Source organism: Rhopalosiphum padi, chromosome 1, assembly GCF_020882245.1.
Source record: "Rhopalosiphum padi isolate XX-2018 chromosome 1, ASM2088224v1, whole genome shotgun sequence".
Classification (NCBI taxonomy): Eukaryota; Metazoa; Arthropoda; class Insecta; order Hemiptera; family Aphididae; genus Rhopalosiphum; species Rhopalosiphum padi.
The window spans coordinates 88,628,814-88,641,448 of record NC_083597.1 but is presented as its reverse complement, the minus strand read 5'-3'; the positions used below and the strand labels follow the sequence as shown (position 1 = coordinate 88,641,448).

Here is a 12,635-nt window from a genome sequence, read left to right as displayed (position 1 = left end):
AAAATAATATTATAATATAAAATATAAAATGTTTATAAAAACAATAAATAAATAAATACTGTTAACACTTGAATTATTTAAATATATTTTATACACCTATATAATAAAATCATCATATTTTCTCATATGTATTTAATGACGAAAATGTTTGAAGATAAAATAATATTTAATAAGTAAGCTTAACTTATAACGATTAAATACAATATTCTATGGTGAAAAGATGCATGATATATCGTATATCACTTCAGGAATAAACACTTCATACTTATAGTATTAATTCAGAAAATGTAAGATATTTCAAAATCAATAGTGTCACAAAAGATAAATATTTAGGTTTGATGTTTGACTATAATATTAGATGAAATATACATATATGCATACAGCAAATATCATAACGCACCTACTGACAATTATTTTCGAATTGTTTTGCTTAGACTAGGGTGACCATACGTCCCGTATTATACGGGATTGTCCCGTTTTTCCACTTTGTGTCCCGTTGTCCCGACAAAAGTTATACGGGACGCATTTTGTCCCGTATTTTCAAGTAGGTCCCGTATTATTCCCGTTTTTCTCTTTATTGTTAATTTATAATTTTATAATTTTTTTTTTTTTTTATTCTACGATATTTTTGTATCACAATATTCAATAAAACATCTAATCTATACTTATCAGAATTATTTTTAGATTCTTGTCTTAACAATAAATTATTATAATTGCTGCGAGTTGAAAATAGAGAACTAATAATGTCACATTATTATCGACACGTTAAACCGACGATTATAAATACTAATGATATAACGATAACGTACAAAATGTTATTAATATTATTATATTGATGTGTGACGTCGTCTACTAAATAAGTACAATTCCATTCACCACAACCAGTTTGTTGTCAAATATAATGTCTATTTTTATTTTATAATATCTATGTAAAATTATAAATATAATTTGTTATTAATATTTATACGTGAGTGTCGAGTTCACGATGACATTCACAGTGTAGTCGTAGTCGTAGTGACGTATTGACGTGTCACGTGTAGTTTATTAAGCTTATTTAAAATTCAGTGTACCATAATACCTAATTTGTTTTTTAAAATGCCCAAAAGACGGTGCGTTTTTACTCCACAATTAAAATTAGAATTTCCTTTTTTACAAGATGCTGACGAAGTAGGAAAAATATTTTGTACCATATGTAAGTCAGTGTTTTCTATAGAACATGGTGGACGTTCAGACATAACACAACATGTTACAAAAGTAAAAAAACATTTACTGGCATTATCAGCTGCATCAAAACACGAAAAGGTAACTTCTTTTTTTTTAAAAAATGATCCGAGTGGGTCCACTGACGAAAGTAGACGTACTGCAGCACAAGAAGGGATATTCGCATTTCATACCGTGATACACAATCACTCATTTCGATCAATGGACTGCACATCATCTCTTTTAAAACAAATGTATAATAAAAAATTTACATGTGCGAGAACTAAGGCTGAATCGATTGTTTTAAATGTGTTAGCTCCTTTCGCCATGCAACAAATTTATAAGGAAATAGAAAATATAAATTTTGCTACAATTATGATAGATACTTCTAACCATAAGAACCTAAAAATCGTACCAATTTTAATACGTTATTTCAAACCAAATTCGGGAATACAAATCAAAGTTTTTGAAGTAACAAATTTAAAAGGAGAAACAGCAAATATTTTATCAACTTATATAATTGAAAGTTTAAAAAAGCATAAGTTGTCAGATAAAATTGTTGCATTTTCTGGAGATAATTGCAATACTAACTTTGGAGGTGTTTTAAGAAAAGGATCAAATAATGTTTTTTCAATTTTAAATAACAATTTAAAAACGAATATTTTTGGAGTAGGTTGCGCTGCTCATATTTTGCACAACGCTATGCAATCAAGTGCTGATGTGTTACCTATTGATGTAGAAATCATAGTTAACAAAATTTTTCAATTTTTTCATATCTATACAGTTCGAGTTGAACATTTGAAAGAGTTTTGTGAATATGCAAATGTTGAATATAAAAATATTCTTGGAAGTGTAAAAACTCGTTGGTTATCCTTATTACCTGCAATAACAAGAATTATTGATATTTACCCGGGCTTAAAATCATACTTCGAGAAACAGGAAAAGTGTCCTACAATATTAAAATCGTTTTTTAACGATCCTATGTCTATAGTGTGGTTTCATTTTTTACAAAGCCAATTAAAGGTTGTCTGTGATACTGTAACTAAAATAGAAGGAGATAAAATATCAGCCTGTGAAGTTGCAGAGGAATTAGAAATTTTAGTTGGAAAAATAAAAAATAGAAAACATCTAAACTTCCTTACAACAAATATTTTATCGCTTTTAAATGATTTAAAAAACAATAATATGTATAATGAAAGCTCATTCAAAAAAAGTACTGATCTATTTTATAATACTTTTTTATCTTACGTAGAAAAATGGGGTTGCCACTTTGACCAGTTGAAAATATTTCATTGGGTCCAACTAATAAACTGTCCTACTTGGGAAAATGTTCAAAAATGTATTAAATTTCTTATGGAAAACAACCGAAATAATTCTAACATAAAATTAGATGAAGATAATTTATTTGATGAATTCAGTCATGTAGAACAAATTTTTAAATCACGAATTCATGAATGGCAAAAAAATTCCGCTAAAGTAGAAGTTAAGTGGTGTGAAATATTTGAATACACTAAAGCTCATAACATTGATACAACTAACATATCAAAAATCGTAGAATATTCTTTGGCAATTCCTGGTACAAATGCTGCAGTAGAACGGATTTTTTCAACCATTAATGTGTTGTGGACAGATGAAAAAAATCGATTTTTGGTTGAAACTATCAAATCAATTATAATCGTAAAAACACACTTTAAAAACTTATCTTGTAATGAGTTTTATAATATTCTATTAAAAGAAACTAGGTTACTTGATGAAATCGGTTCAGCACAAAAGTATACAAAAACATCAAAAGAAGAAATTTACATGCCATCGTCATCAAAATAATTTTTTTTTGGACTTTTGTGTACATATTATACTTATTAATATTTTATTTGTATTTAAAAACTATTATACAACATACATTTAATTTGTTTTTTTTATATTAATATATTTAGTTAAAATTAGAATTTCCTTTTTTTTTTTTTTTTAGTTAAGTAACTAAAGTGTCCCGTATTTTTATTTTATTTTTATGGTCACCCTAGCTTAGACAAATATTATTTCCAAAAATACTCAAAATATTGTGTTTTACCACTTTATTGACCAGTGTGATATCATTCTATGGTGAGGTGGTTCTGAAAATATGTATACAAAATGAAATATAGTTATTTATATATAGTCGTTCCTTATTAATACTGGATAAATGAAAGAAAATTGTATAGAACTGGATATACTCCACGAAAGTTTATCGTAAAAAAATATCGATATTTTTTAAAGGTATTTTAATAAAGAAAATATAAAAAATGATATTAAAGTAAATTATTCTTAATTATAAAATTTTCTAAATAATTATGCTAAGAAATATTTAAGAATTAATAACTATATTCATATTAAAACAATTTTATATAAATATTATCTATATATTATTAATATTATTAAATTATACATAATTCATGCAAAAAAAGGAATAAAATATTATTTTATATTAGTCTATTTTATTTTATTATAAAGTTTGTATACGTAAAAAATAATAATCTATATTTAACTCAAGCTATTGATTTATATAAGGTAGGTAAACCATTTCAGCACTAAATTTTATTTTTTATTTTTCATATTATTTAATGAATAGTGTTTAAAACAAAAAAATAATTTTTAAAAAATATTATGCAATTGTATATTTGAGCTGTGATATATGAAATAAAACACATTTTTTCACTAACATGGTTAAAGATCAAAACATTTTTTTTTTTTAATGATTTGATTGCATTATTGTAGTATCAACTAAAAAGAATAAAATATTATTATTTATAAATATAAATACAATATTTAGAAATAACATGAACAATTTTTTATCTATGCTATTTTTATTTAAATTGGGTGTATCTTAATATTTTACGATATATTATATTATATTCATTATTTTTACTGTTATATCTCATAAATGTACCAAATATAAGTAACCAAATAAAAATATTATATCATATAAATATATTATATTTTAAATGATAATTTTCAAACTACACTAATCTAGTGTTTATTAAAATGTAAGAAAATTAGTAAATCATTTTCCAGGATTAAATGAATTATTTTATGGCTCTCCTAAAAAAAAAAAAATAAATAAATATTAAAATTGAAATTGAAATTACGTGGTTTTGAAGTTATAGTCATTATATAACATCACTTAAATTTTGTTTTTACTGTAGTATAATATTGCTATAATATTAATTTCCATGATTAGAAAAGTTAATAATTATGTTAGTAAAGTTTTAACTTATCAGTTGAGAACAGGTTTTAACGTAAACATGCATGTATGATACATGAATGTTTCCAAATTTCTCTGTTTTAATAAATTTAGTGCTTGTATATCGAGTATGAATCTATCTATAATATATAGTATCTACCCACCTACTTATTTCTGACTACTATTCATTATACAACTAATTAAGTCACCGTGTTTTAGAAATTAATAAGACTCTTGATTAAATTCAACCAATAGTTAAAAAAATACTGTAATGTTTCTTTTCAAACGCACCTTGTCGAATAATAAATAAATATGACGTGTTATACGATGATTCGTGTTGCACATTCCACATCAATGTTATAGTATATTTTTTTAATGAAGCAGGGTCGGGTAATAACTAATAAGTCACGTACACGCCGATGTAGTGAAATTGCCTACACAACACGCCGTCCAATATATAAAATATAACATTTTGAGCATCTTGAATAACAACACTAGTTTTCAAAAACTGAAATCTTAAAAGTAACAATGCATCGACATTTTCAAAAAAAAAAAAAAAAAAACTGATTTAAGATTAACGGTAAAAAATGTGGTTCTCATTGAATAAAATAAGTATATCATCCACTGAACGCTATTTATTATTATGCTATACTAATCCAAGCGACTGGTTACACAATAATAATACAATCCAATGTATGAGTTTTTAAAGAATAATACAAGCGTGAGTATGCTTGATAAATAACCCTGTTTATTAAATACGTTTAAATGGAATTTAAATAATATATTACTTACGTTTGATGATTGAATTGTTATAGTTTAAAATATTTATCTTTTTATCATGTCTAGGTAAAATAATTTATTTATTTATTAAAATAAAATTAATTTGTGAGATAAATTATTTAGAATGTTTTTAATATGATTTTAAATTTTATATTACGTTTAAAATAAATATTTTATTTATTATTATTAAAGGCGTTAATTTATCTAAGTTATTACAATATATGGCATATTAATTTGATTTTAATTTAATTTTTATTATATTAGGTATATATATTTATATTTATTTAACATTACGTGTATTTTATTTTATAATATACTCAGCATCCTCTGTAAACACCGATGACAAAATTATATTTAACAAATGCAAGTTTTAAATTATCTGATATAATATTATATCTAGATAATTTTTGGGTTATTTTTTATAACATTTTATTTATTAAATACACCTCGCATTGAAAATAGACAATATATAAATGACAGAACAAATATTCAAAATAAGCCATCTGTTAGGTATGTCAGATAACTTTTAGTTTTGTTGAAATCAAATTTATATTTCTATAAATCAACCTGTATATATTTATTTATATTTAAAAAAAAAAAAAATAACACATACATAATATTATGTCTAGAACAATTTTTTTATACACATATAATATAACATATTTCACTGAATTACTAACACTATTTTATTATTATTAACAGCATAGTATTATTCATTATATTTTGTTTATTATGTGAAACTTTAAAATAAATCAGGTATTAAAAATTATATTTTATTCACGTATAGTAATAATTATTAGTAGTAATAAACTTTTAGCTAAATAAACAATACAGGTATAACATTGATATGGTATTTACACATGGTACAGTTCTTAATTTTATGTTTTTGTACATTATCAAAATTCAAGACAATAACAAATTAAATATTTGATAATTTTCTAAGGTATTTAGATGCCTTAAGGACAGTAAGAATTTTTGTTAAGGAATGGCAAATGAATAAAATACAATTCGGTGTAATATTATGAAACAAAATTATGTTATTCGATTAATGACAAAATAACCATGTCGTAAAATGAACATTTTTTACGATTACATTTGAGCAATTTTATTCTCAATCGTTACAGAAATTTATTGCGCGTAATTTTTTGTTAGTTTTATCAAAGGTTTATATTGAATCATTGCAATTAATCAGAAAATATGATGAAACATACAAAACAAAAATGACAGGGGTCACTTAAAAATTTCAATCGTTCCAATTACAAAAAAAAAAAGTTTTGTTTGACAAATAGCACGATTAACAAGTTTTGAAAGTTATCAAATCAGTACTTACATCGATAAATTGTTGACAAGGTTTCAGTTTTGACGGGGTACGATGCGTAACAAATTAGTCCGTAACGAACGATCTCGGGTATACGTTATAAAATAATCATTTTCGTATTTTATTATCTTTAGATTGAACGTCTGCAGATTTCAAAAAAAGCTTATTAAAAATAATCAACAGGACAAGTCAAATCGTATCATATGAATTTCTTTGAAGTCAAACAAATAAACTATGTACGTGAGACTTCTGAATTAATTATTCATAGGTTATAAATGTTAACAACCAGTAATGGTATTGTAAATATATTTTCGAATCGAACAATATTAATCACAATAAACCAACAGTTATAGAATTCTGTCCGATTGCAGTGTATAAATCAAATTAGCAAATATTGTGTAAATAGTTAAAAAATGTTCTTTAAACGGACGTGATGACGTTAGACGGCAAATCAGGTTATTTGCGTATTTATAATGTACTTGGCGATCACGCGATTTTGGTTTTCAATCGCGTACCCAAATACAACCGTAGGGAAATTAAATTTATATCATTATTATATTGGTTGGTTGGTTGGTTGAGTGGGTAATCGGTAGACACATATACCACGAATGTAGGTATTCAGCGATAACGTTAATGTGGTGACGTCGGTTAAGTGGCCAGTGGCGTAATACACGGCAATTTTCTAGGGGGGGGGGGAAGTTAGGGAGAGGTGATTCAAAAATTAAATAAAAAAAACGATTACAAAAACTTAATTACATGAAATCCGATCGGATTTCTGTCGGCTCGCGCCCGTCCCGTGTTCGCCCCTGTTGTCTGTTTCTGCCGTCGGTTATTGTGTAGACCTCCTGGCGAGATTCAGTTCAGGAGCCACAGGACCAGTGGCGGCGAAACGGCTAGCGCCAGTGACACGAGGCCACCCACGGCGGCGTCTACTGGACAACCGGTCGACCAGCTGGTCGTGGCGGCTGTCAGGAACGCCAGCTCGGCCACGATGCTCACCGATTGGCTGACCGTTGACCGGCGGACCCGACTTGAACCGCGGCTCGCCCGGTGGCTGCTGCTTTTAGTCTCCATCTCGTCCGCCGACTCGACGCCGTTCATCCGCTGACCGGTCTTGTCGTCCATTTTCCCACCAGATTTTCGGTCACCTGAAAAAAAAAAAAATTGGTAAAATTCATGTCCACGTTATAGCTAAAAATCACGACGGAATTACATTTCGTATTTGATATTTTTAATAAAAAAGGTTTGCGTCATAATAAGTTCAAGTCCCTGTAAATCATTGTGTTATAATGCGGAAGACTTCCAAAGCGGAACGAGAATATTATTATCTAGGATATTGTACTGCGTGATTTGATTTAGCACTGTCTCAATGTATTTATGAAAAACGTATAGTGTTCACTGAAATATAAGTGTATGTTCATATATGAGTCATTTTATTTTAAACGCGAAAATAGTTATCAATTTATCGGAATACTATATATTTACGTATATTTAATTAGAAAATATTTAATATTTATAAATAAACATAAAAATGTAATAAACATTTTGTAATTATGGCATAAAGTTTAGATAAATAAATTATTATTATTATTATTAATTTGTTCCAATACATATTATATGACTATATGTTGTTTAAATTGAGTACTCAGCTATATTATTATACAGTCCGATCTATAAGCTGAAGTATGCTGATTTTTATAATTTGAATTGCAAAAAATAAAACCATGTTACTAGCTTTTGCTACACAGTAAGTTTCGAGTGTATATAATCTTAATTTTGAATTTGAGACGGTCAATATAATTAATGTATTAATTTGAAATTTAACAATAAATCATTATACGCGAAAAACTATTCTAAGTGAATGAGGCGGGTCGATCAGAATCTCTCACTATAGAATCTTCTCGTTATATAATATTTAACTTATTAATATTTTTACTTAATTCAGTAGGTAAAATTAGTTTTTGTTAAGATCGCTTTATAACTTACACAATTCTGAATTTCCATAAAATGGCATGAATGTCTATGGTGTAAAATTGTATTATTATAAGCACCTTAAAATTGTTCCAGATATTTTAAAAATATAATTATGTTTGAAAAATGATAATAAACTTAATATTGAAAATTAAAATGTTAAGTTTCTACATTTTTAATATTTTTTTTTGAATTACATCAAATTATTTAATAGCGTAAAAAACCTTTTTTTATTTATAATTTATATATATATACCTATAATTTTATCAGCATTTATAACATAAACATTTAATGACAATATGTTCCCATTTTTTTTTTAATTTTCAAGATTTTTACATTTTTGTTCTTGAAAATTAAAACTTTTGAAAATAAAATATTAAGTATATTTTAAAATTTCTCAGTAATAGAATAGACTTATGGGGAAAAAACGCAATTTTAATCCATTAAGTTTTCTAAGCGAGAAACAGCATTATAAAATGCCTATATAAATAACTTAAAAATATGTTAGTTATTTTTAAATGTCTGTTATAATCCCTAGAAAGAAGTAATTTAAACATTTTTTTAACTTTTAAAGTCTATAATATATATTTTTATTTGAACCAAAAAAAACCTTCTTTTCAATACCTAGTGATGTTATATATATATATATATATATATATATTACGGTTTTCTCCGATTCTTTGTGTTAATTGATTAAATTATATATACTTATAACTAATTTACTTAACTTTTAATTCTAAAATAGGTTATAAGACCAAATTTACTACCGAATAAGCTTTATTGTTTAAAATTGTAGCAACGAATTTACTGCTTCAAAGTTAGATGACAGACACAATAAACCACAAAATATCATTGTAAAATTATTGCATATTCCTCACTCTGCTCAGAATCTAAAATATATTATTGTTTTAAAATCGAACCAAAAAAATATTAGGGTTGAACACCCGTCACAAAATCAAGACCGATTAATAATAAATATGTATTATGCATGCAATTCTATGCTCTCCGGAAATGAAAATCTTGAGATAATAGACGTTCAGTGTCGGCAGTCGCCACTCGGCATCCACTGACACATAATAAGGTTCTTCCGGTACCCGTATTCCATAACGTTGTTTTTGCATTATAAAGTTATACCGAAGATGAATTGTTTTCTCTGTCATAAAATAATTCTGACGGTCGTCATAACCACACACTTTCAAAAAAGGTCTTCGTTAATATCCACACACATGTATACATAAATTTTGCACAGTTTTCTCAAAATCAAACCGTTCAATAACACACACACACACACACACTGATATTATACATCAATAACGCACACATTTATCTAAAATTACATTATTCTTTAGAATTACACACTAGTTAACTATATTTATTCAAAATCACAAAATCATAATCGATGAGTTTAATTTAATAGAATATTTTAAAATACTAGGAATATCCCAATCTAAATATTATTTGCTTTACATACATTTCTTCATCTTATTATAAGTTTAATTAGTATTAAAATTATAATAAATCATAAATTTAATTATTTTTAATTAACAATTAAATGTGTGCTGTTTTGAATTGTTGACCTTCATTTGCACTTTTTTTTTCTTATGTGTGATATTAAACGGTCTAAAATGTGTGATTATGAATGGTAATTGTATGATTTTAAGTAATTTTACTGTTTATTGTAATTTAGAAATTTGTAAAGAAGAAAACCGATTTAATTATAAAAAAATGTTTTTTTTTTTTTTTTTTTAATGACGTACTATATTAACCTATCATCCCATCGTCTGACTTGAGAATCAAATAATTTGTTGATTTCCTGTTATAAGACGGTTAGTATTCATAAATAAACACACCTACATCAAAATTATAAATTATTTATTAGTGTTATGTTTTCATTGGCTATACTGCTTATAATCTTACGGTATATACGGTATACCTGTCAAGTCATAAACTCATAAGTTAATCGTATATTTAAAATTGGCTTTAAAACAGTATAGTAATATAATACATAATGTGTACAAACACGTGCTTGTATTTTGTATTTATTAATTCGGAAGAATTCTCGTGTAAACATAAATAAATGTAAATATTCGTTGTAAAAGCGGCGTCATACGTCTGAATTATAGTATGCGACGAACATTTTAGTTTTCCAATTCTGTTTCGATTAAACTTGGGCGCATACATAATATTATGCTCCGCTCGAATATCGCGTACTGCAAGAACAAGCAAAAACGCGAATATTACACGCGACGTGCGTAGGTTATTTTTTATTATTATTTCGTTCGCCTTCGACTACGGTGTGCGGCTGTGTGCGATTTAAATAAAAACAAACCGTTTTGACACGACAATTTTGGGGGCGAGAAATTCTTAAGGAATACAATTTCGGCGAAACGTCATCGCCACCAACACCGCCCTCGTTATTACCATGGCATTGCGAAAACTATACTATTACGGCAGACCATAGTGTCGCGAGACGTTTTCGAGAATAATATTAGTAATACGACAACGAGCGTATTATATTATAGACGAGAGAAAAGTTTAACGACGGTGTCTGTGATGAAATTGGTAGGCGAAGGTGGAGAGAAAGCGTGTTTGCGAATAATCGTAGAATAAACGAGATATATATATATACATATATACATATATATATATACGGATTGTATACAAGTCAAAAACCGTTTTCGGATTATTATTACTAATACTATACTATATCCAATACTGCGTTTAGCTAAAAGGGTAGAACATGACGTGAAACGCTCTATATTACGATCTTCATGCACCGCCGCCCGGAAATCGGCCGGGGGACGGACTTAATGAAAATTCCATTCTCCCGGATAGGTACCTGTGTATAATATTATAGTATTGTGCGCCACCGGGGCATGATCGAACGCGTGTAACGAAATCTAAATTCTAGGCCGATCGTCCCGGTGTGATGAACATTATTACAAGGTCGACATGAACTCATAATAGTGTATATGCATACGATATGAGAGTGTATGTCCGAAACATTGGCCAATAAGTGTGTGTGTGTGTGTATTTTGAGTTCTCTCTGAATGGAAATGTCGATGAAATGGGATTTTACTGGTAAAACTATTCCTCATTACACGACGATATATATTAAAACAAGACGGTTTATTTTTTCTTTGAAAAAACAAAAATCTCCACGAGTCGTCTCGTCAGTCGGTTTCGTGCGAGAAAAAATATCGTATAGACATAAAACGAATAGATTTAAAATGTTTTAAACCCCGAAAGTAATACAACTTTCGTGTTTAAAAAATGGTAACAGATGATTATTTTTCCAACATGACACGTAAGCCCACTTTACCCATTCTAGCCCATCACAACGTTTGAAATTTGTAAAAAAACAAATAGTACTGGCAATTATATTATTGTTACGATAATATACGATTTGTACACATTAAACGCTTAAACTAGAACGATAAAAATTATTATAATAGTATACAATATTATCAATATTATCTTTCTAATAATAACGATTTCCATAACATTAAAATAAATACGCTTAAGATCACAGGTATAATAGTGATAGGTACTGATTGGATTCACATAATTCGTGTTGCAAAAGTACCTAGTCGATGTTTGAAGGCAGTTTAATATAATATAATAACGTGTACCTGTAATAATCATGCATGTCAAGGTCGACTACGATGGGTGAGCTACGGAGGATATGAGTTAAGTATTGTTGTAAGACGTATATTATTATTGTAATATTAAATGCATATTTTACGGAAACAGGAGTATAGTATAATATTATACAACTATGCTTAAACCTGATCCATAGTGTGATTCAAACGTTAAAAAAAAAAAACCTGTTTAGTGATTGGATAAGTGGGTCCCATAGTCAATCTGTGACACATTTTTGTGTTGAATTTGCGAAAAACCCTTTTTAGAGATTGACTTAAATATATAAAGGTATACTTATTGCATTATATAAAAAACCACTGTGCACAATTTCAAGTTTCTAGACTCGATAGTTATTTTCAGTACATTATATTATGTCAACAGTTAGTTATTCTCTTATTTTATAATATAAATTCAGCTGATTTATAAAAAAATATTATACAAAAAAAAATATTGTTCAGATGAATGATAAAATAATTAAATTGAGTATTGACTGTCAAAATTTACTTT

General features: G+C 27.2%; 2 protein-coding genes across 3 annotated transcripts in view; one reads left to right on the top strand and one right to left on the bottom strand.

The window, feature by feature from the left end:
* Positions 1-441: 441 nt before the first annotated feature.
* Positions 442-3,189, top strand: LOC132918303 (uncharacterized). Its single transcript, XM_060979467.1, has one exon. It carries the CDS (start codon positions 1,096-1,098, stop codon positions 3,022-3,024), a length of 1,929 nt encoding a protein of 642 aa, XP_060835450.1. The 5' UTR covers positions 442-1,095; the 3' UTR covers positions 3,025-3,189.
* Positions 3,190-5,931: 2,742 nt separating this feature from the next.
* The window catches only part of LOC132917170 (lachesin-like), a 189,756-nt gene continuing 183,052 nt past the window's right edge, over positions 5,932-12,635 (bottom strand). For both annotated transcript variants that reach the window (XM_060977778.1, XM_060977779.1), the window contains one exon: positions 5,932-7,663. In XM_060977778.1, coding sequence (XP_060833761.1) covers positions 7,371-7,663 — 293 coding nt within the window. In that variant the 3' untranslated portion in view covers positions 5,932-7,370. The remainder of the gene's footprint in view (positions 7,664-12,635) is intronic.